Here is a 25,252-nt window from a genome sequence, read left to right as displayed (position 1 = left end):
ACCCTATAAATCCAATAAATTAGATAAGTCATAAATATGATACATAACCACCTAATAGGACTCATGGACTCAAATATAAGACTTTTGGTAGTCTACGGTTTTGCCATCTAGCCTACAAAAATAAAAATAAACTCTTACACCATCCAATTAGAATATTTATAAAAGATACTCTTATTATTTCATTTTGTTGACGTTATAAGATTGTTTAATAAAAAAAATATATTAATTATCAAATCCATTTATCATAATGATATCTACTTGTTAAATGACGGAGAATATATATTTTTTTATTACAGAGGGTGTTCGAGTCAGCTTACCGCTTACGTGTATTACAACTAATTCTTTAGGACTAGAGATGGGTACAAAGCTTGGCCCCGCGGGGATTTTCCCCGAATCATTCGGGCTTTGGGCGGAGATTGGGCCTAAGATTAGCCTTGGAATTCGGGGATGGGCTGGGGCAGGGATAGGTTTTGCCCTGGCTCACCCCGGCCCTGAAATCCCTAGCCTGGCCTGTATATATATATATGTATCAATTTTAATTTTAATAATTAAAAATCAATCATATATACCTATATTAATTTTAATATTTGAAAATCAATCATATATACCTATAATAATTTTAATATTTGGAAATAAAAGTTATACATTCGACATTATATATTATACATAATATGCTATTATCTATAATCTTACGTTAATACATAATATATATGTAATATATTATTTATTGTTTTGATTGATTATAATGAATCAATAAATCATTATAATTTTTTTTTGTCCCTCATTGAATCATTATTTCAATTCTTTTACCTAATTGCATTTGTTATACTGCGATAGCTATTTATTATAATATATATGATAGTTATTTATTTAAAATTTATTATAACATATATGTATAATGTATCATATATAATACATTATATATTAAAGAGACATTATATATGTTAATACTCATTACTTAATACAATAATACATAATATCATACTGTTAATTTATAATATATTTATATACATATGTATAATGTATTATAATAAATTTATATATATGTATAATATATCATCAATTTAGTATAATGATTTTTATATTTAATATGTACATTATATATTTAATTTCTTTTTTGATGATGTGGTCTTTATGTTTAAAATGTATATTATATATTTAGATTTTTTTTTTGTTGGAATATATAATTTGGAGAAAAGGATAATAAAACTAATAAGGATCGAATTCCCTGTTTGGGGAACAGGCTTTTTTCTGGGATTTCCTGAATTCTCCAAACCGACTTCGGGCAGGGATAGGGGAATCTCTTTGGGCTTTCAGGCTGGGGCTGGAGACATGGATCCCCAGGCTCACCTTGGCCTGTGCCCATCTCTATCTAGGACCTTGAAATTATCGACCGGATAAGAGTTCTAGTAGCTGTCTCTATTAACACCCGATGAGAGACTCGAATCCAAGACTTATTACTCAAGAGTTTTCATCAAATCACTCAATCATCCAAAGGTAGTTAATGACAGAGAATAGTCGTTGTATATATATATATATATGATTTTAGACACATAAATGTTAAGGGTAAGAAATATGACAGAATCAATTATTATTTTAAAAATATTTTTTCGCCCCTAAAAATACAGATGAAAATCTCTTTGGTATATGCTACAATTTTTCTTTACAAAAACACCCCCAATAAAATATAAACTTAATTTCTCCCTCCTCTATGATCAAGAAAGAAAAGAAGCAAGCAGGGAGCTAAGACTTTAGATATTAAACTTGTTTTTGGCAACTCTTTTTACAGAACTCAAAAACGTTTTTCCTTTATTCACTGCAAAATCAAGCAGCTATTTTTATCCTTCGTCTCTTCTTCTTGCAGGAAAGAAGCTTAAAGGTAACCTTTTCCGGTCTCACCACTTCTCTATTATTTTTTACCACTAATTTCCACTTCCTCTTTAGCTCCAAAATTTTGTCTGACTAGGGTTTTAGTGTTCTTAGGCAAACCCATCTTGGTTTTAGCATCTCTATGCTTATACTGAACTGGGTTTACTCTCTTTTGATTCTTTATTGGAGAAACTATTCCTTTTATGAATTGGGTTTTGGTTATTCTATGTTTTTAACCTTCTATTTACACAAAAGAACTAGTCTTTTGTGCCGAGCTTTTCACTTGGGTAAGCAATTTGCCAACCCAAGTGCAGAAGAAATTATTTTTAGGGCACTTTGTATTAATTTAAGACAGAGGAAATGGAAAGTGTTAAATCAAATGGCTCCAAGTCTAACAAGTTCGTTAGTAAGCCGTGTTGTTTGCGAGTTTCGAACATCACCAACCTTGGCTTTGGAGTTTTACAATTGGGTTGGAGAGAACAAGAGCATTTCACACTCTTTAGAATCTTGTTGTGTCATAGTTCATGTGTTGGTGAATTCAAAGAGATTTGATGATGCATTGTCAATAATGGGCAAGTTAATTTGTGGAGATGGTGTGCCTCCACTGGAGGTTTTCAAAGGTTTGGTTGATAGTTATGAAATGTGTGAGTCAACTCCTGCTGTGTTTGATGCATTGGTGAGGGCTTGTACTCAAGTTGGAGCTACTGAGGGTGCTTATCTAGTGATTCAGAATTCGAGAGTGGAGGATTTTTGGGTTTCGATTCATGCTTGGAATAATTTTTTGAGTCATCTTGTGAAATTAAATGATATCAGTAGGTTTTGGAAATTGTACAAGGAAATGGTGTCATTTGGATATGTTGTGAATGTGAATACTTTTAACTTGGTTATTTATGCCCTTTGTAAGGAAAGCAAATTAGTAGAAGCAATATCAGTATACTACCGGATGTTGAAAAGTGGGATTTGCCCAAATGTTGTTTCTTTCAATATGATAATAGATGGAGCTTGCCGAATAGGTGACTTAGAATTAGCATTGAGGCTAGTTGCGAAGATGAGAGTAATGTCAGGGGACAGCGTTTTTCCAAATTCAGTGACCTACAATTGTATCATCAATGGGTTTTGCAAGATTGGAAAAATAGCATTTGCTGAAGAAGTTCACAATGATATGGTTAAGGCCGGTATCAAGTGTAACACAAGGACCTATGCAACTTTAATAGATGGATATGCTAGAGGAGGGAGTCTGGATGTGGCACTTAGGTTGTGTGATGAAATGGTGGAGAGGGGCTTGATGCCTAATACTATCATTTACAATTCAATAATTCATTGGCTTTACACAGAAGGAGATATGGAGGGAGCTTCGTTGCTTTTGTCTGACATGATTGATAAGAATATATGCCCTGATCAGTTCACCTACTCCATTCTCACAAAGGGGCTTTGTAGAAATGGATACATGGCACAAGCTTTCAAGTTTCACAAAGAAGTTCTTGAGAAACACCTTATACGAGATGCATTTTCATACAATATTCTCATCGATTATCTTTGCCATAGCAATAACTTATCAGGAGCTAAGCAGCTATTGAGTAATATGTTTGTTCATGGTTTGATTCCTGACATTGTTACCTATGGTTCTCTGATTGATGGCTACTGTAAGGAAGGAAACATAGACAATGCTGTGCAGGTTTATGAAAATATGGTTAAGATGGAGGAAAAACCCAACTTGGTAATATACAATTCCATTATAAATGGCTTATGCAAGGAGGCGTCTGTAGATGTTGCAAAAAATTTGTTAGATGTGTTACAGAGGATGGGTTTACTTGATTCAGTAACCTATAACACTTTGATGAATGGATATTTTGGCTGTGGTAAGATTGATGAGGCTTTTTCTTTGATTCCACAAATGAGAAATGTCGGGATTCTGGTGAATAGAGTTAGTTACAATATCTTGATAAACTATCTGTGCAAGTTTGGGTGTTATCAACAGGCAAGAAAGGTAATGAAGGTGATGATTCTTCACGGCATCATTCCCGATTTCATAACTTACACAACTCTTGTTACCAATTTTAGTAAGAATTGCAGTCCAGAAGAAGTGATTGAATTGCATGACTACATGGTTCTCAAGGGAGTAATTTCTGATATTCAAACATACAAGGCCATTATTTGCCCACTTATTGGAGAAAAAAATGCTGAAAATCAAGTTTAGTTGTTAGAATGGGTGCATGATGTGTGTATATGGTTCCCTCTGGTCACTATAATTATTTTTGTGTATATCCTTAATATTTCAAGGGACAGGGAACTAATTTTTTTTTTCATTATTATTATTTTTTAAACTAGATGTATCAAACAAAATTTTGGTGAACAAAGGCTCTAATGTCAAGCAGAAAATATCAATGGGAGACTTGGTAATTTGACATGTCCATGAAATTATGGGAGTAGATATTTATTTTGTATCTTCTTATTAGATATTTTTTCTCTTTGGCAGTGAGTGCTACAACTAATCCTGCAACCATGTTGATATTTTCTCTTAAACTTCTGTCATTTAAATGCTTGACAATAGCTTTATAATGCTTTTCTGGTACCCACACCCATAAGTGACATCCAGTTATTAATGTTGAATAGATAAAGCCAAATTGCACCTCCCTGTTAATGTTGAAAGCTTAAATTGACAATCCAATGCCTGTATGATTATGTGGCCCTCCAATTTTCTCTTTCATTTCCTCAATTTTCCAATTTGTTCATGATTTTCTTTTGTATAAGCATATTCTGTTTCCAGTTTTACAGTCAGAAATGATGCTAAAGTCCAAAGAGATGGAGATATACTGAATGAATTTCATATTTCTGAATCCAAGTAATGAAAATTAAGATATAAGAGAGGTTAAATGAGCAATCTTTTTTATAGGCCAAATTCAATGACCTCAAAACACAACTATCAATTATCAAGTTGTTTTAACAAGGATAAAGTATCAGGTTGTGTGTTTTTTTTTTTTTTTTTTTTTTTTTTTTAATGATATTGGGGTGTGTGGGTTAGTTTGTGCGTACTTACACTATTCTTCTTGGGCTTTTTAGAGTAATTTTATGTGCACTAACCAAATTATATTAATCAAAGAACTAAAAATTGAAATTTTGAATTTTTTTTTTTTATAGTTTTGGGGGGGAACTGACGTGGTAATAAGAGAGGTCTGTCACGTTAGTTAGTACTTGGGTTGTATGATTTTTGGTTAATGCACGTAACATTATTTGGGCTCTTTAACGATCAGGTAAACTTTTAATGACTACCTCTTATTAATAATCATAAAGATTCGACCGCCAAAACTTCTTATATAATACATTTAAGAGTACGGAGCTCTAAAAGTTCTTTTATCGAGTTATGTTTCTCTCCACAATCCACAAAATTACAATCTTAGTCACTTGTCCTTCACCAATCACCATATACAAATGAGGGAAGAATCTTAGTTGTGTTGGCCGCATATACCTTAGATCCACTCAGATCATGCCACACCATATAGACCCCACCATAAAATAATAATAAAAAAGTTAAAATTATTATGAAAATGAATCAAATTCATGACCCAAGCAATCTCCAACGGTCAAAATCCTTATCTCGAAACCATATCCACTCCCTCCTTTTCTCTCCACTCATTCCCTCTCGGTACCTCCTTACCAACGAAACATATATGAAAAAGATAAGACTGCGCAAACACAAACACACCTAAAACAAACCATTCCCACATAGCAAATCTTCTCTCTTTGCCTTGAGTTCTTGAGTCTTGTTAAGCTTCAAGAGACACCATTAGCTTCATGGCTTGCTCAAATCTAACAATGTGGGTATCCTCAAAAGCATCTCTTCCTGACACTTCTTCACTCTCTTTTGGCTCAGCTCTCAACCCTTTTAGGCTTCCTTCACAACAAAATTCAACCCTCAACAGCCCCTCAAGATCCTCAACTGTGGCCCCAGTTCACTGTAGCCTCCGTGAGCTTAGAGAGCGTATTGATTCTGTAAAGAATACTCAGAAGATCACTGAGGCCATGAAGCTTGTTGCTGCGGCTAAAGTCAGAAGAGCTCAAGAAGCTGTTGTTAATGGTAGACCGTTTTCTGAAACTCTTGTTGAGGTTCTTTATAACATCAATGAACAGCTCCAAACCGAAGACATAGATGTTCCTCTAATCAAGGTTAGGCCTGTTAAAAAGGTTGCCTTGGTTGTTGTCACTGGTGATCGTGGTCTTTGTGGTGGCTTCAACAATAATCTTATCAAGAAAGCTGAAGCAAGAATTGCTGAATTGAAGAATCTTGGCCTTGAGTACACTGTTATTAGCGTTGGCAAGAAGGGTAATTCATATTTTCTTCGTAGGCCTTATATTCCTGTTGATAAATTTCTTGAAGGAGGTTCATTACCTACTGCAAAAGAAGCTCAAGCTATAGCAGATGATGTGTTCTCACTCTTTGTCAGTGAAGAAGTAGATAAAGTTGAGCTTTTGTATACAAAGTTTGTGTCTTTAGTTAAGTCTGATCCTGTGATTCACACTTTGCTTCCATTATCACCTAAGGGAGAGATTTGTGATATTAATGGACAATGCGTTGATGCTGCCGAGGATGAGTTCTTTAGATTGACAACAAAGGAAGGGAGACTGACTGTTGAGAGAGATGTTGTGAGGACTGAGACTGTGTCTTTCTCTCCGATTTTGGAGTTTGAGCAGGACCCTGTGCAGATTCTTGATGCTTTGTTGCCTTTATACTTAAACAGTCAGATTTTGAGGGCTTTGCAGGAGTCATTAGCTAGTGAACTTGCTGCGAGAATGAGTGCCATGAGCAATGCAACTGATAATGCAAAGGACTTGAAGAAGAACTTATCTATGGTGTATAACAGGAAGCGCCAGGCTAAGATTACAGGAGAAATATTGGAAATTGTTGCTGGTGCAGAAGCTTTAGTCTAGTGAATTATAATTTGGAGTTTCTTCACTTCCAACACCTGTGTGGTTCTTTGTAGGTAATTTCATCATCGTGGTTTCGTTATTCATTCAAATATATGCTTGTTTAAGAAAATTTATGCAGAGTTTACACTTTTTCATTGTAATTCTCAGCTGCGAATAAACTTTGTGCACCATGAGAGCTTGCAATGAACTTGGAACAGGGGCTTCTGACTTTTCTTTGTATGTTATATTTTTTATGTTGGTTTTATACCACTTGTATAATTTGGAGATATCACTACAGGGTTAACCTTCTTTAATTCCTGTTCATTTATATCCTTGTGTGCAATTTCAGCAATTTACAATGAGCAAAAGTAGCTAAAAAGAATTGTCTTTTGCTTAGATCAAACTTTTGCAAGGTTCAGGAGGCTGTAATAATATAATATTCAGTAACTTTGAGGAAATTCTTTCAAGTAAAAGTGAGAATGCAAACAAGTTTAGTATGCTTTAGATATCCATGAAATATGAAGAAACTCGCGCATCACACGATCTCTTAAAGCTTAATCTATTATACTCTCTTAACCTAACCTCTTCTATTAATGGAGCAAAATCTTAACCAAGTGTTACTTTGTGTAAGGATTCTACATCGGGATCTCACATCCACCAAGTGTGGTACTTAAGCCTAGAGGCTCTCTTACTCATCAGGCCGGTCTTTTGGGTTAGGCTCTAGAAGAGCCCTTAGGCTTAAGTACTACACTTGGTGGGTGTAAGATCCCGATGTGGGATCTTAACACTTTGTTCTTAAAAAGTAATTTAATGGTTGCATAAACTGATAACAACAAGCAAAAAAAAAAAAAAAAAAAAAAAAAAAAAAAAATGAAAAGTATCAAAGCAACATACTCCTATCTAGCATTTCGACACGAGCAATATCAATAAGGGCTAATAATTCTTAGAAAATACAGGTGTAACTGCCATGAGTTTCTTACTTAGGAGACACTGAGGGCCTTTGATGATTCTCAAAGCAAAACATGGAATACACTCCACTTGGCTTGCCACATTGTCTCCATTGGGCAATGATGGTGGCTTTCGGGGTGATATGATAATTATCAACAAGTCATTCTTTGGAGACCTTGCAGTTGCACTTATCTTTGTGTCCCTAAGTTGGGCCAATGCTCCTGGCTTCAAGTTTCTATAAAACCTTTTCATGGGCAGTTTCTTCATGCCTCTGCCTCCGATTGCATAATGCTGATATAACTTGAATGTCAAGTTAATTGTCCAACAGAGAAAGATCAGAAATAGGTATTGTGATTGTGATATTTGTGTTAGTGGGAGGTAAGAAGTGGGTTGGTAGTAGCAATATTGAAACGAGTGGCTTGACGGTCAAAGAGTGTTGATACAGAATTATGCACCAACTAGCGTGATCCGATAGACATTGCCAGGATTGTAACTGATGTGTGCGTGATTAGTGAAAATCAGTAATGAATATGAATGAAATGAATTAAAAACAAAGAGATTTTTAAAGTGGTTCGACGAGGTTAACAGCCCACGTCCAATGTGTTTTTGTATTTGCTGTGAGAGCTTACAATGCAATTCTTATCTAAAAATTATAACCTTTTCCTCATCGTTTGAGGGGGTTTTTATACAAGATTTGTACAAAGAAAAGAGTAGAATTAAGGGGATTACAATTGATCTGAATCACAATTCAGATATTCTCGCGATTGGACACTATGATTGTGCAGTGATCACTATTGATCATGTCATTCCCATAATATCTGGGATCTGAAGTAATTTGGATATTGATTGAATGATTCCTTAAATTGTTCGCGACTAGCTTATGTTGGATCGAATTATATCTCAACGAGCTTATGCTGCGTTAATCAATTATAGTTGTCGAGGTCGCATTATATCCTTGAGTTGGCCTGAGCTTGGCGGAAAAATCACACACAACATCTACCCTTTAGTGTTTGATGCTCGACTAGGCCCCCATGATCGACCCTATGCTTGGCCGATGTACCTAACACTTGGATCTTTATTCCTCACGGTACCTGTTAAAACTCAAAATATGAACAGTCAAGGTATAAAGGTAATTTCTGCGTGGTCGTCCTGCATTAAATGCGATAGCCTTTATCAGTTATATTTCGTCGCACATGGGCAACGACAGTTGTTCATGCGCAAAGTCAAGGCGACGTGCGACGATGGTTATTAATATAGCAATCTGACGGTTCGTCGCTCCTCGCAGATGGTTGACACGTGGCCATGTCCATGGGCTGAGATTGCTCGATGAATGAAAGGGTAAGATCGACTGTAAGTCGACGGCCATGATTAAACTCCGTCCTTTCATCTTGCATGCTAACCACTATAAAAGGTGGCGAAAAATCTTAGAATAGTCACTTTGAAAGTTACTCTGACTCTGGTTCTCCTTTGTCGTTGTTCTTACATCATTGCGGTGGTCTTTCTCATGAGTTTCCAATACTTTCCTTATTTCGGTAAGGCTCTTTCCCCTATCTTCTTCTGTTTTCTTGATTTTCGCGTCATAGGGTGGCTGCTATAGTGGCCACATTGAATGTCTTAAGGTTTTAGTAGGGTTTTTAATTGTGTTTCTGGCGGTCTCAAGTTTTAAAGGGTTTTAACATGGTGGCCATCAGTATCATGGGTGGGTCGTGTACCTTCATCATATTGCACAAGCTATCTTAACTGTCTGAAATAAAAGCCAGTGTGGAATGGTCGTTGATTTGTTTGAGCTCTAATATATGTTTGCTTCTTTTTTTCAGGTACCCAGAAGCGAGCTACAACCATGTCTTCCTTCAGTAGTCGTACCATAGACCGAATGTTCGATTCGTTGGTAGGTGCGACAGCCCTTGGGGATGTGTCCCCTAAGGTCTCTGAAGAATTCGTCGCTCGAAGCTTGAACCCCGACGCTGCGGGCTTGTCCGATCGTGCTTCAATTCAGCTAGCCCAATCTCCGCCGTCTCTAGCCCATAGGCTACGAAGAGAACCACAATCCTCGATTATCCTCGAGGATTTCGAACGCATAAGAGCGGCCTATACACCGCAGTTTAATTTGATGGTTCTAGGAGAATGTTCTTGGAAGAACCACCCACATGGATGGGTAGCAACCTCTAAGACTCTCCTTAGGTGCAAGGTATCCATGCCCGGCACAATTTCATCAATAACATATTGAGGTGGTTCGATATTGTTCCTCTTCAATAGACGACCAATTTTTACGTGATCATTATCATGATGTACATCGCGTACATGATTGGTGAATTGGGTGAGCCATCCACCAAAGAACTCATCCACTTGTACATGCTCAAAAAAGAGTTAGACCAGACGTATTACCTTTCCAAAGCGAGGAGAGTACATTTTAATGGGTTGATCGACGTCCCGAAGAAAGTTCCACATTGAGATTCACAGTTCTTTTTCTACGAAGCCCATGAGACCGATGTCTTCACTATGGAAGCGAGTAAGGCTTGGGCTTCCCCTGTATGTGCGAGGATTGATCTTGAGCTGTACATTCTAACTAATTGTCCTATTTCATTTTTGCAGTTAACATCGAGCAAAGTTATCTTTCAGCCGCGAGCTTACAGAGGCTGTAGCATTTTAGCGATCTTTTAGACAATCAACGCAACGTCAATGAGCTTCTTATGCTTCCTCACCTGAAAGCGTACGACTTCTATCGAGACGAGGCTAATTTCTTAGCACTTTTGGAGAAACGTTAAGTTGTTGCTTGTTTGCGCTTGTTTTCCTGCGCAAAATAGATTGCTAATTCTCTTGCCTTTTTTCTTGCATAAATGTGGGTCGAAAAGCCAAAAAAGAAGAAAACGGTTGCCTTCACAGACGTTATGAAGGCTCTGGCTGCTTCAGGCCAAAGTAGCCCGTGAAAATTGCTAGCTCAAAGTGTGGCAATGGCGAGCTTGGGGGAGGCCCAAGCGTGAAGAAGCATGCAATTGCCACTAAGAAACTTGGTAGGAAAAGCATTATGGAGCCCCAAAAAAGGCCAGCAAAGAAAGCGTTAGAACCAACTAGAGGTTTGGAAAAAAATAAAGCACCCAAGCAACAAATAGGCTCGGGCAAAGAGGTCGCCACGCAAGCTAGCAACCTTCGAAAAGAAGCAGCTAAAGACTTGACCAAGAAGAAATCTGCCCCTACTAGTGAGGCAAGTGCTTATAGGGGGAGCAAACTTGGCTCGTCCCAACAAAAGAATAAGAAAACAGACGAAGCGGTAAAAGCTGTGGTCGATGGGCTGATTGACCAACTTCCTAACCATATTGGTGTTGCGGCCACAGTGGCCAGGGATTTTGTAACCCCACAAACATTTGTGGTCGTTAAGGACTCATCTCCCTCCTAGATGTTGGCTTTAACCTGTAGCTACGCGGTGAAGGTATCAGTAGTTCGCACCTCCTTTTCTTTTGTAAGTTATTCTTACTTCTTGCTGACTTCTCGTCTCCTCTTTTCAGGTTGCCATGACGAGCAGACTCTTGCACGAGGAATGCAATGACACTTTAGAGGCGAAGCATCAAAATTAGCACGTTGCGGAGATAGTGAAGGAAGATGTTATGGCTAGGGCCGAGCTTGCAGAGAAGGAGAAAGAGGCCAGGCTTGTTGAGCTTGAGCGGTTTAGAGGGGAAGCCGCGACTTTCCAAGTTAGGGAAAGAGAATTCCTTGACAAGCTTAAAGCGAGGGATTTTGTCACCCCACGCACATTTGTGGCCGTCAAGGACTCATCTCCCTCCTAGATGTTGGCTTTAACCTGTAGCTATGCGGCAAAGGTATTGGTAGTTCATGCCTCATTTTCTTTTGCAGGTTATTCTTGCTTCTTGCTGACTCCTCGTCTCCTTTTTTTAGGTTTCCATGGCGAGAAGACTCCTGTTCGAGGAATGCAACGACACTTTAGAGGTGAACCATCAAAATTAGTAGGCTATGGAGATGGTGAAGGCAGATGCTATGGCTAGAGCCGAGCTTGCAGAGAGAGAGAGAAAAAGGCCAGGCTTGCTGAGCTCCAGCGGCTTAGAGGGAAGTCGCAACCTTCCAGGTCAAGGAAAGAGAATTCCTTGACAAGCTTAAAGCGAGTGAGGCTGCTCGAGCCAAGGCTGAGGCTAAGACAGCAGAGGTCGCGGAGACTTTGGCGCAGCAACAAGGTGGCAACAACAAACTGAACTTTAAGCTATCATCGGCTTAGAAAGCTGCCGTGAGCTGGGAGGCCAAATCCAAACAGACTTCGCTCGACCTTGGCCGGGAGGTGGTAGGTTGCTAGGAGGCCGAAGTTGAGACTAGACAGCTTAGGCTTCAGATTGATAAACTAAACGAGGCCATTACTACTCGGGCTTGGGAAACATCCGTCTTCCTTGTCCGAAAATTGTGGGAAGCCCATCCTCCAATCGACTTCTCTTTCTTTCCTCGAGCTTATCAGAAGGAAGTTGAAAGGATGAGGGTCGAAGCTAGGGGGGAGACCTATGTTTACTTAGACGAGTCCGAGGAAAAATGCGAGGACTAAAGGGAGGCTAAAGGAGGCAAGAAGGAGGTCGAGCCCCAGCTCCAAGTAGAGGATCCAACTCCCCTGAACATGATTCTACCAGTTGAGGTTCTCGACCTTGGAGAGGAAGTCACCGCTCCTTCTGTTGATGAGCCATCTCTTCCTTAGGGTGTCGACCTTCTTGGATAGGTCAAGGATTAAGCTCTTGCAGCCTAAAGAATTCTTTTTTTTTTTTTTTTTTTTGTTATTGTTTTTGTAATTTCCCAATTGTAATCGAGCTTTAATTAATGAAAGAAAATTTTTCATCATTTTTTTTTTGAGTAATGGCTGTTACATTTCTGCACAATCATTTAATTCGTCCTAGTAGGATTTTGGGATCCAAATATGCTCCAAGTCATACATAGCTCGCTTCTTTAAGAGCTTTTCAAATTTTTGTGAGAAAATCCTTATGCGACGTTTAGCATCGATTTTAGATTTGTTGTCTTTTTCGAGCTTTCGTCACCGGCTTAAGGCTGATTTTCCCTGACGTGCTTTTTCTTGGATTTTTTCAGGTTTAACCTTATTGATTTGGGATTTTTAATCCCCATTTTTGAGAGGAAATCTAATGCAATGATAAACTTCGATTTTAGACTTATTGTCCCTTTCAAGTTCTTTGGTCACCGGCTTAGGGCCAATTTCTTTTGATGTGTTTTTTCCTTGAAATTAATTTCAAGTTTAACTTCGTCAACTTGGGGATGTTTCACCCTCAATGAGTTGGATTTTGGTATGGCTTGTTCGAGATAAGTTGCCTTTCTTAGACTCTTGACTTCGAGTTTTTAGAACACCATCACTTAGGTCGTAATTTAATAAAACGCTAATGATCTTAAGATGTTAACAATGAATCGAAGAAAATAATGAATAGTACCTAGTTTATTAATAAAGTGTTTTGGCCGTGAATGGCCTTACAGTGAATACTGAACATAAGAACGAGTGAAACATGAGCTGCTTATTGGTAATACTTTTGCAAGTGCTCGACGTTTTGAGCTTGTATTATTGCTTCGTCGTTGAGGCGTTCTGGGTGAAAGGACCCTTGTGTGAGCTTTTTGGATATCCTAAAGGGATCATTCCATTTGGGCCCAAATGTCCCCAAGTTTGAGTTTTGAGTACCCTGGATGACCTTTATAAGGATCAGATCGCCCATTTAAAAGTCTCTGTTTTTGACCTTGGTATTGAAGTATCACTTGGCTCGCTTTCGATACGAGGTGAGCCTTAACTAAGATTTGGCCCGATGTTCTTCTATCAGGTCTAGCCTTAGGTGGAGAAGGTCTTCATTTGCTTCTTTGTCAAAGACTTCTCTTCGGAAGGAACTGATTCCTACTTCAATTGGGACCATTGCCTCACATCTATAAGATAAAGAAAATGGGATTTCGCCTATCAAGCTTTTGGCAGTCGTCCTATAGGACCATAAAGCCTTTAGTAGCTCATTAGCCTATTTCCCTTTAAGGTCGTCGAGTTTCTTCTTTATGGTGTGCTTGATTACTTTGTTCACATTCTCTACTTGTCCATTGGCTTGAGGCCGATAAATGGTAGCAAAATTCTTCTTGAAGCCAAGCTACTTGCAAAAGATCCTGAAATCTTCGCTGTCGAACTACTTCCCATTGTCGGTTATTATTGTGTGGGGAGTTTCATACCGACAAATTTCTTATAGACAAAATCCTTCAGCCTGCTTGACGTTATTGTTTCTAGTGGTTCGGCTTCCACCCATTTGGTGAAATAATCCACGACAACTATTGCAAATTTAACGCCTCATTTTCCTTAAGACAATGGGCTGATAAGGTCGATGCCCAAACTCATGAATAGCCATGGGCTTATTAGAGTGGTTAATTCTTCCGTGGAGCTCACAGAATATCTACAAAATCTCTAGCATCTGTCACATCTATGGACATAGTCTACTACATCATCATAAACTATTGGCCAATAATATCCCTGGCGGAGCACCTTGTAGGCTAGAGATCTGCCCCCTACATGTTTTTTTGCAAATTGCATCGTGTATTTCTCTCAGAACATAATTTGCATCCTTATGGTCAATACATCACAGCAATGGTATATTGAATCTATGCTTGTACAATTTATCATTGATGAGCGTGAGCTACCTTTGCGTGTAGTGCTCTAGCTTCAGTTCTGTCCTCTAACAGTGTGCCGTCCTTCAAGTAAAAGGTGATTGCATTCATCCAACTTTACCTTTGACATGTGGTCAACACTAGGCCTCGTAGAGTGAGGATGCTTAGTTTCGAGAGGAATTTAACTAGGATTGAATCGACCTTCTCGTTATTTATTTTTGAGGCCAAACGAGCTAATGCACCTGCCTGCGAGTTTTTCTCCCTTGGGATTTGGTGAATGGAAGAGGATCTAAACTGTTTGAGCTCGGTCTCTACTTGCTGGAGGTAGGATGCCATCCTATCTTTCTTTGCCTCGCATTCCCCGGACCACGAGCTGTGAGTCACTATAGATCTTGATGGACTCTGCCCCTATTTCCCTGGCGAGACGGATACCTGCAAGTAATGTCTCATACTCAACTTCGTTATTAGAGGCACTGAACCCAAACCTTACTACAGCTCTGATTGGGTCTCCCTCTGGACTTTCGAGCAAAAGATCAACTCCTGCTCTATTTTCATTCGAGGAGTAATCTATGTACAGAGTCCATAGCCATAAATTGTCACTCTTTGGTTTCCATTGCTCGATCTCTCCCGAGGTATATGCCTCTAGTAGGCCTAGCTCAGCCTCTGGTTGATAAGAGAATTTGGATATAAAATCTGCCATGGCCTGACCTTTGATCGATGTCATGTTAACTCATCTCCATCATCCACTGGATTAGTCTACCCGATACCTCGGGCTTCTGCATTATCTTTTTCAAGGGGAAGTTAGTCAGCACATAGATGGTGCGTGCCTGAAAATAGGGTTGCAACTATCTAGTAGCAATAATGAGGGCGTAGGCGAGCTTCTCCATCTCTGGGTACCTCGTCTCTACGTCGAGCAGTCTCTTGCTCACATAATACACTGGCCATTGTATTCTTTCCTCTTCACGTACCAACGTCGCATAGACAACAAACTTTGATACCGATAAGTACAGTAGTAGTGGCTCGCCCTGGATGGGCTTTGACAATAAGAAAGGCATTCCGAGGTGTTTCTTCAGCTCCGAGAAGGCTCTTTCACACTCCTTTGTCCACTAGAAACTTTTCTTTCCCTTTAAGGTCTCAAAGAATGGTAAACACTTGTTTGTGGCTCGGGAAAAAAACCTGCTCAACGCAGCCACACGTCCAGTCAAGCTTTATACTTGTTTTATGCCAGTTGGGCTTTTCATGTCAAGTAGGGCCTGAATCTTCTCTAGGTTAGCTTCTATACCCTGTTGGTTCACAAGGAAGCCTAGAAATTTCCCGAAGCTCACCCCGAAAACACATTTTGATGGATTGAACTTCATTTGATACTTTCTAAAGATGTTAAACATTTCCCCCAGGTGCTCAATATGGCTTTTGACGACCTTTGATTTGACGAGCATGTTGTCGATGTATACTTCCATGGAATGATCAATTTAGTTGGCGAACATCTTGTTCACCAAGCGCTGGTAAGTCGACCTTGCGTTCTTGAGGCCGAACTGCATAACCTTGTAACAATAAATTTCATGATCAATAATAAATGAAGTATGCTCTTCATTGGTTTGGTACATCGGGATCTTGTTATATCCAAAGTACATGTCCATAAAGCTAAGTAGTACGTTTCCCACTGTCGCATCTACTAGTTGGTTGATCCGTGGTAGCAAAAAGCTGTCTTTCGGACAAGCTTTGTTCAGATCTGTGAAGTTGACGCAAATCCGTCACTTGCCATTCGGCTTCTTGACTAGGACTGGGTTGGCGAGCTAGTCCAGGTACTTGACTTCCCTGATGAAGTTAATTTCCAAGAGTTTGTCGACTTCATCCTTAAGCGCTTGAGAGTGCTCTGCATCCATGACCTTTTTTTCTGTCTTATGGGCCGAACCTATGGGTCGAGGTTCAACCTGTGGCGTATCACCTCGGGGCTGATCCAAACCATATCTACGTGCACCCATGCGAATACATCGAGGTTCTTCTTCAAGAGCCCGACTAGATTATCGACCATCTCTCTGGTTAAGCTGCTACCGATCTTCAGCATACGAGTTGGATCCTCCTCGCTAACACTTATTTCTAGTAGCTCTTCGATTGGTCTCGCCGTGGGCTCTTCTTTGTGGATGCGAGTATCTATAATGTCCTCTACGATCCATGGTTCGGCTTTGATTCTGCGATGATCATTATCTTTAGGTACAACCATTTCTATGTGGCGGTTATAGCCCGATTGTAGCATTCTCGAGATTCCTTGGTATAGCTCTTGATCGTCGTGACTCCCCAAAAGTCAATAATCTCATTGCTTGGCAGTGCACCGATGTGACTGCGCTTAAATAGTCTAGGATTTGTTCCAAGGATGACGTTATATGTGGTCGAGCAATCCACTACCAGGAATTCAATCATCACAATTCTGACCTTCGGCTCTACCCCAAGAGTTACTAGAAGGTCGATAGTACCTTTGGGAACTAGGATGTCCCCAGTGAATCCATAGAGCGGCGAAAGACACGCTCGCAGGTTCTTTTATGTGAATCTAATTCCTCGAAAGGCTCTCAAGAAAATGATGTTTGCCGTGCTCCCGTTGTCGACCATAATCCTTAATACCCTTGCATTGTTAATCCTAGCCGCAATTACAATCGCATCATGATCATGACGAAGGGATGTTTCGCACTCGTCGACTGTGAACCCTACTACCTTGCTTTCTTGTTTGGGCAGCTTTTGTTCATAACTCATTATTTGGAGAATCGAGTCCATTTTGGTCCCTTGAGCATATTACTCGTGAGCTCGTCTCAAGCTTCCCGCTATATCTGGTCCTTTGTAGATCATATTCATGAACACCTTGTTAGGGTTTGGTGGAGCCTGTTGAGCTGGGGTCTGTACCTAAGTTGGGATCTAGTTACTTTGCTTGCCATGATTCTCTCAAGCTAGTTTTGCCTTAACAAATTCTTTCAAATGACCTCTTCTTATCAGATCTTCGATGGCATCCTTCAAAGTTTGGTAGTCATTCGTGTTGTGCCTGACATCCCTGTGGTACCAATAATATTTCTACCGATTTCTTCTTCCTAGTGTCCCCTCATCCTTTCTGGAGCGGGCAACCTCTTTGTCTCTCAGGACACTTCATAGAAGTGGGCGATGTCTTGAGTGAGGAGGGTGTACTCTGCATATTGCGGGAAAGGCTGCTTGTCTCCGTGGTTATCTACTTTTTGTTTCTTTTGAAATTTGTTGCGATCCTTGTCGTTGCGGTCTTTGCCCCTATGCTTATCCAAAGGGCGATTCTGTCTTCTGTCCAGGGCCCCCTACATTGAGCTTCTAGCTAGTGTCTTTAACGAGCTCTTTACTCGCTGGTATTTTACGGCCATCTAGTAGAATTTGGCTAGACTCACATGATCTTTACTCTGAAGTTCTTTCCACAGCTCCTTATTAAGTCTGATCCCTGTGATCAGCAGAGTCCAAATGGATTCTTCGGGGGCATCAACGACCTTTGCTTGCTCATTTAGAACGTCGTTAAATACAAGGTCAGTGATTCGTGTCGCTCTTGGAGAATGTTGTTAAAGTAGTTGAGCGGCATTACGAACTGTCTTCTTGCTTGAAATTGCTATAAGTACAGCGCGGAGAATTGTTGCCAAGAGTTGATGGAGTTCACCTTAAGCCATTTGTACCACCTCTTGGCATCTCTAACTAATGTGACTGCAAAACACTGACATTTTGCTAAATTACTAAACTGGTGTAGCTCTATTAGGTCATTAAAGTTATTGAGGTGATCCTTAGGGTTCACTCTCCCCTCGAACTTGCTCTCTGGCTCCCTGAATCCTTATAGGAGCGGGGCTTGGCAAACTTCCTCTATAAAGGGGGAACTTACTACCTCCTTTGCTAGATTATTCTGGCGAGCTTTTAGATCATCGAGCATCCTTTGCATGCGATCTAAGTCTTCACTTTGGTTGCCCTGGTTGGCTTTGTTAAGTTGTACCTTGAGCAAATAAGTTCGCAAGTCTATTGCTTGCAAAGATCCTCCGGCGCGCATTGATGCATAAAGTCGAGTCATGATGGTTGGGTTGGTAAGTGCTATCATGCTTGTTAGTGCGTTGCTCACGACGTTAGTCATAACCGCAACATCGGTTATTTCTAAATTGATGCACATGGCTCACTTCACAAGCTCGTAAAGATTGATCTTGTCTTAGGCGTGGGTTAAACTGGGACGTTGACGCTGGGGATACCGCTGAGATTCTTGGTTGTGTATGTCGCCTTCGCTTTCCCTCAATGGCTGCTTCCCTGGTCGTCTCCCGTGGTTTGTTTGCTTACGAGACTCACATTCATGCGTGGAGTGCTGCCTGCGAGGTTGGACATTTTGATCGTCCCTTGGCGATGACAAAGCGAACTATCCACCTGCAAAATTCATACCTGTTAGGGTGGCGTTGGTAAAGCGCGGCTAGTCAAGGTTCTGGGCAATTGGTTGTTGGTTCCTCAACTCAACCACATTCTGTTGCACCACCTATGCAACCATTGTCCTGATTATCTCCATCAGCTGGCCGTTCTCGGGATTTGACGTCCCGGCCCCCTGGTTGTTTGCTGTGTGCTGAGCCGGTGGCACAGGTGGTTGGAGTCCAGCATTCTCCTATTGCACCTCCTGATGGGTGCTTTCCACGTTCTCGTGATTTCTGGTGGTAGTTCTTGATCTGGTGAACACCATTTTGATCTCGGGACAAGTAAATTGCAGCCAACGTTTGCTAAAATCTTTGAAATATTGGCGAAGGGCTCTCATTCTAGCGCCAAAATGTTGATATAAAATTTTGCACCAACCAACGTGATCTGGTCGACCTTGTCAGGATCGGAACCGATGTGTACGTGATTAGTGAAAAGCAGCAATGAATATAAATAAAATGAATTAAAAACAAAGAGATTTTTAAAGTGGTTCGGCGAGGTTAACAGCCTACGTCCATTGTGTTTTTGTATTTGCCCTGAAAGTTTACAATGCAATTCTTATCTGAAAATTGTAACCTCTTCCTCATCGTTTGAGAGGGTTTTTATACAAGATTTGTACAAAGAAAAGAGTAAAATTAAGGGGATTACAATTGATCTGAATAGCAATTCCGATATTTTCGCAATTTGGCACTATGATTGCGTAATGATCGTTGTTGATCGAGTCATTCCCGTAATATCTAGGATCTGAAGTAATCTGGAGATTGATTAAATGATTCCTTGAATTGTTTGTGACTAGCTTATGTTGAGTTGAGCTATATCTCAACGAACTTATGCTGGGTTGATCAATCATTGTTGTTGAGCTCATTTTGGGTTGAGCTATATCGTTGAGTTAGCCCGAACTTGGCAAAAAAATCACACACAACAAAGAGGTTTGCTCAATTTCTTGAGCTCCCAGATTTAAAACTTGGGGCCATCTACTACAATAACATCGTAGTTTATTCAATCTTTTGAGTTTGTAAAATGTTTAATAATCCTTGAAAATTAGTTGAGGTACATGATAAGTTGCTGGAGTTAAGGTTGTTCTTTAGCTAATCTGTGCTTGACATTTGGCTAAAATAAAGTTGTTTTTAATGAAAAGTCTTATGTGGGATGAGTTATTATGTTATTCATATATATCAATACAATCAACACCTATCATCTTGTAACTTAGAAACACCTTATCATTAGTTGATTACACATTTGATTTGGTTCATTGTAAAGAATACTCTATTTCATCACATGCTTCTTTAATTCTCTTTTTCTTCTTGATTTAAGGAGGTTTCTAGGGGATCTGCTAGTTTCTGGGGGCATTGTTACAATCCTATTTGATAATATTAGAACATGATCCAAGAATTGATTAGTATATTAAAGTATTAAACATGTTATTCTCTGCAAACATCAATGGCAACTAAGAATGTAAAAGTCAAATTGGCTGCATTGAATTGAGTGAAAACTACTGTAAAACTGCTTAAAAAAGGCAGAAGGCGACAGAAAGAATAATTTTTTAGCCATGCTATGGAAAAGTTGTCCGCTAATCTTTTCACCATCTCTAGGCACTTTGTACTTGGCCTTTTACTTTCCTTTCAATCGTTTTTCTTTTCACCCACTAATATTTCAGATTCAGACAAAGCACCCTATTATAGATTTCTTAACAAGACTTAAGGGACTTTCTAAATAAAGGCTGAACGACTTATACCTACCCAAGGTTTTATAAAATAATGATTGGTATCTAAAAGGTTTTAAAATAATAAATAGATACCTTTCATTAGTAAAAAGATTAGAATACCCTTTGAGAAATATTAGTCTATTTTTTTAATTACTTGTAGACCCTTTAAGTTTATTAATTCCATAAATACCCTCTAAAAAAGTTTAAAAATTAACAAAAATACCTCCACCAACCTATACTTGCCGGATTCCTGCGGCCACCATCGTAAATGGCCAGTAATTCACCGATCTGGTTTTTTTTCGGCCAGATCTACTGTAGATCTGACGTGAAAAGGCCAAATCTGGTCGGAAAGTGATGACTAAAGAAATGGTCGTTGTTAACAGACAACGACGGCCAAAGATGGAGTGTTGCGGCCGTGACAGCTAGATCTGGCATTTTTCAGCCATATCCGTGGTAGATCTGGTCGAAAAATGCCAGATCGGTGAACTACCAGCCATTTTCGGTGGTGGCGTAGACCGTTGTGACAGATTTCGGCTACCACTGGTGGTGGTCACCGGAATCTGGCAAGTATGGGTGGGTGGGGGTATTTTTGTTAATTTTTAAACTTTTTTTAGGGGTATTTGATGAAATTAATAAACTTTAGGGGTCTAAAAATAATTAAAAAATAGACTAATATTTCTTAAAATGCATTCTAACTTTTTACTACGAAATGTATCTGTTTGTCTTTTTGAATCTTTTTAGGTATCAATCTGTCGTTTCACCGAACCTTAGGTAGGTGTAAATCGTTTCCCCTCTAAATAAATGGTTGATTCTATTACTCGTAATGGTCCTTGAATCATGGTCTATAGGTTTGACGAGTCAGTCTTCTAATCATGATCCATAGGATTGACGAGTCTAATGGGTCTCCAAGGAAACATCATCCCTGTAAGTAGGCGGATCCCTGATTCTGAGGTTGTTCCTGACAAATAAACTTACCATCTAGTTAAATGGTTTATCTCATGTTTCAATGAGAACAGCCACAAGTTACATGAACATTTGTCTCCTTCTCAATAGACCCCTTCAAACATTCTTCTAAAATAGCAATGATGTGGCACCTTCTCATTTCATCTGTCAATTTCTTCTCAGATTCTTCAGCATTTCACTCAATAATAGCCTTTAAAGCCTGGCTATTGGAGGAAAAAAAAATATACTTTTAAAACTTGAAGATATCTCAAGTATTAATCTCCCAGTTGCTCATCCTCAAGCATCACCTGATCCAAAGCCCTTTCCACCGTTTGATCTTCCATAATACAAATCTAAATGGTCGCTATCCCGTAACACATGTGAATATGTGTGGTGTATTACGTAATAAAGTGTTAAAACTTTTACGGCTGAGATTTTATAACCCCCTCTGTTATCAGCCATGACACGTCAGCATGTCGTGTTTTGTTTTGTTTGGTTTTTTTTTTTTTTTTTTTTTAAAGTTCTGATTTTTTTTATTTTTTTGAGGAATGCACAGTTGTAGAGAGGGATGGGATTTTGGTAATGGATGAAATCAGAGACTAGATTGTTGTGAAGAGTTTAAAGCACAAAACTAAAAAAATATTCTCGTCTTCAGAGTGTAATAGTAGTAACCATGGAAGTGGGTTTACAGTTACGGAGGCCGGTGAGTTGCAGAGCTATGTTCCATGAGAGAAGATTCTTTAACTTCAAGCCTGTCTTGGGTTCCTTAGCTTATGTCAATACAGCTCAATCTTTACAAGTAAGTTGTTGCTTCATTCATTGTTTAGTGTTCCTATTCAATGTTTTGTTGATTTTGAAGGTGGGACTTTATGTCTTTAATGATTGAATTTCCATTGGAAATGATTTATTGTGCTGAGCATGTTATTGTGATTTTACAATTCATATGTACATATATTTTAATCTGATATATACTTTCGTTATGATGTACTTTTGATAAGGTTCTTTGTATATCTTAGGACTTGTTACACTGAAGATAGTGTTTATCTTTGTTATTATGAAGAAAACATAAAGTTCCCTTTTTGAATTGATTTTCTTCATTTGAGGCATGTAATTTTAACTAGAATTGTAATGAATAGACTATTTTTATATTGGATCTCAAATATTGATGCTTTTGCTTTCAGTTTATTTCATGGCGCACTAAGTGTTCCACCGGAGGAGTTTCTCATAAAATCTCTGCTAGTTCTGGTTGGTTACTTGTGTAGTTCTAGTTGAGCTAGTTTTATTCAAAGCTGATTAATACATTATCTATTAACGGATTATTTAGTTTTTATTCTTTTATTTTTTTGGTAAAATAGATTTTTCTAGAAAGAGTCGAAGAAGATTCTCACCGAGGCCTAAAGGTTCTGCTCCAAAGGGGTTTATCCCAAAAGCACCTGTGGAAATTAGCACCCAGAAGAGGGATCAAAAGAATAATGATGATAAAAAAGGTTCAGGCATGCCAGTGTCGAGTGAATATGCAGGCTCCCCCAAGAAAACACCTGAAAGGAAAGTTGGTATTAAGAAAGAGCCAGTAAATGATCTTCCTAGAAATAGTCAAATTGAGGAAGGAAATGTTGATGAAGCTGTGAAGGAAATCAAAGATATACCAGGAGTGAGTGAAAATTTGAGAGTCGCTAATAACAGTCAATTGGCAGGAAATGGTAGTGTTGGTAGAGTTAGTGATGATGCAACTATGTTGCAAAAGAAAGAAACAACTTTGGAAGCTGATATTGAGAATGTGAAAGATGAGTCAGCTGTCGAGGGAAAGCATTTGAATTCTGATAAGAGCCTTGACTTTGTAAAAGATGAAAGTGCTGAAAGTGATATAAAAGTATCTGAAGATGCTTCTCAAAAATCAAAGATGGAGATGGAAGCCAAAGTAGAGTCGGCTTTCAAGGGAAAGCATTTGACTCCTGCTAAGAGCAGTGACTTTGTAAAAGATGAAGGTATTGGGAGTGATATGAAAGTGTCTGAAGATGCTTCTCTAAAATCAAAGATGGAGAGGGAAGCCAAATTGAAGATGGAGATGGAAGCTAAACTAAGGATGGAGATGGAGACCAAATTAAAGAAGGAGATGGAAGCCAAATTAAAGAAGGAGATGGAAGCTAAATTAAAGTTGGAGATGGAAGCTAAATTAAAGTTGGAGATGGAAGCCAAATTGCGTGAACAGGAAATTGAGAAACTTGCTCAGGAGAACTTCCAGAGAGGAACCAAAATGTTTGTTTATCCGCAGGTGGTGAAAGCTGATCAAGATATAGAGGTGTTCCTTAATAGGAGTCTCTCCACTTTAAGTGATGAGCCAGATGTTCTGATCATGGGAGCCTTTAATGATTGGCGATGGAAGTCTTTTACAGCCAGGTTGAACAAAACCCAACTCCAAGGGGATTGGTGGTCGTGTCAGCTTCATGTTCCTAAGGAATCCTACAAGATGGACTTTGTATTCTTCAATGGGCAAAACAAATATGATAATAATGATCAGAAAGATTTCTGCATAACTGTAGAAGGGGAAATGGATGTTTCTGCATTTGAAGATTTCTTGCTTGAGGAGAAACGTAGAGAACAAGAGAAACTTGCTGAGGAGAAAGCTGAAAGGGAAAGACAAGAGGAAGAGCGGAGGCGGATAGAAGCAGAGAAGGCGGCTGATGAAGCTGATAAAGAGCAGGCCAAGAAGGAGACTGAAAGGAAAAGAGAAATGTTGCACCAGTTGATGAAAAAGGCTGCAAGGTCAGTTGATATTGTGTGGTACATAGAGCCCAGTGAGTTTAAAGGAGAGGACTTAGTGAGGCTGTATTATAATAGAAGCTCTGGTCCTCTTGCTCACACTGATGAGCTCTGGCTACATGGGGGGCATAATAATTGGAAAGATGGATTGTCCATTGTCAGTCGGCTTGTCGGCTCAGAGAAAACAGGCGGTGATTGGTGGTATGCTGAAGGTACATGCAATACAGCTTCTCTTTTATTCAAGATGTCGCATATTTTATTTTATTTTATTTTATTTTATTTTTTTTTTATTACTGAAGGTATTTACATGTTATCTGGATTGGATTGAAAACAAGTGAAGTGAATATGCTAGTGGCAGCAATTGAGCCAGGATTTCATGCTTGTCAATTTTGGTTTCAGAACCTTAAATTTTCTCCACAAATACAAGAACTAATGGGCTATTAAAGATCATTTGCACATGGAAACCTTTGTCTAGATTTCACATGATTACTTTGCAGTTTGTGGTTTCCTTTAACCCATCATTTTAGTTACATGACAAGTTTGGTGACTTGAAATCTCAATTCCTTTGTGTTTACTGGGAATCCCTGAACAAGAAAAAGGCCTCTTTTTGTTTTATTGGTTTTTCTCTTTTTCAATTTAATTATGAGGAGAAGGTCCCTTTTGTTTTCCTTGTGAATAGAGCTTAATATCATATCATGTTGTCTGATAAAGACCATCAATTGTATTGCTTGTTATACAGCATGATTTTTTGTTTTACCACTACATTTTCTGCAGTTACTGTACCTGATCGAGCCGTTGTGTTGGATTGGGTCTTTGCTGATGGACCACCCCAGAAAGCCAATGTGTATGATAACAATGGTCGTCAAGATTTCCATGCTATTGTTCCAAAAACTGTTCCTGAAGAACTGTACTGGGTTGAGGAAGAACACCAGACATACCGAAAACTCCGAGAGGAGAGGAGAATAAGAGAGGAGGCTATTCGTGCCAAGGTCAATTTGATAAACTCTGCTTAAGAAAGCATAGTTAAGATGAAAAGTTTTTGTATTTAATGTCTATGAAAATCTATGAAAAACC

The 25,252-nt window shown here is 39.1% G+C and overlaps 3 protein-coding genes across 4 annotated transcripts in view; all 3 read left to right on the top strand.

Moving 5' to 3' along the window:
- The first annotated feature begins 1,731 nt into the window (after positions 1-1,731).
- On the top strand, positions 1,732-4,258 carry LOC116111779 (pentatricopeptide repeat-containing protein At1g11710, mitochondrial). Its single transcript, XM_031397928.1, has one exon. The coding sequence runs from the start codon at positions 2,012-2,014 to the stop codon at positions 4,064-4,066; it is 2,055 nt and encodes a 684-aa protein (XP_031253788.1). The 5' UTR covers positions 1,732-2,011; the 3' UTR covers positions 4,067-4,258.
- Positions 4,259-5,500: 1,242 nt separating this feature from the next.
- LOC116111780 (ATP synthase gamma chain, chloroplastic) lies at positions 5,501-7,102 on the top strand. The gene is made up of 2 exons (XM_031397929.1): positions 5,501-6,848; positions 6,943-7,102. The coding sequence occupies exon 1, from the start codon at positions 5,662-5,664 to the stop codon at positions 6,793-6,795; it is 1,134 nt and encodes a 377-aa protein (XP_031253789.1). The 5' UTR covers positions 5,501-5,661; the 3' UTR covers positions 6,796-6,848; positions 6,943-7,102.
- Positions 7,103-21,952: 14,850 nt separating this feature from the next.
- The window catches only part of LOC116111701 (starch synthase 3, chloroplastic/amyloplastic), a 47,371-nt gene continuing 44,071 nt past the window's right edge, over positions 21,953-25,252 (top strand). For both annotated transcript variants that reach the window (XM_031397845.1, XM_031397844.1), the window contains exons 1-4: positions 21,953-22,217; positions 22,600-22,663; positions 22,774-24,390; positions 24,953-25,167. In XM_031397845.1, the coding sequence (XP_031253705.1) occupies positions 22,092-22,217; positions 22,600-22,663; positions 22,774-24,390; positions 24,953-25,167 (2,022 nt within the window). In that variant the 5' untranslated portion in view covers positions 21,953-22,091. The remainder of the gene's footprint in view (positions 22,218-22,599; positions 22,664-22,773; positions 24,391-24,952; positions 25,168-25,252) is intronic.

This window comes from Pistacia vera, unplaced genomic scaffold, assembly GCF_008641045.1.
Source record: "Pistacia vera cultivar Batoury unplaced genomic scaffold, PisVer_v2 Contig65, whole genome shotgun sequence".
Classification (NCBI taxonomy): domain Eukaryota; kingdom Viridiplantae; phylum Streptophyta; class Magnoliopsida; order Sapindales; family Anacardiaceae; genus Pistacia; species Pistacia vera.
This window is presented reverse-complemented; position numbering and strand designations above follow the sequence as displayed.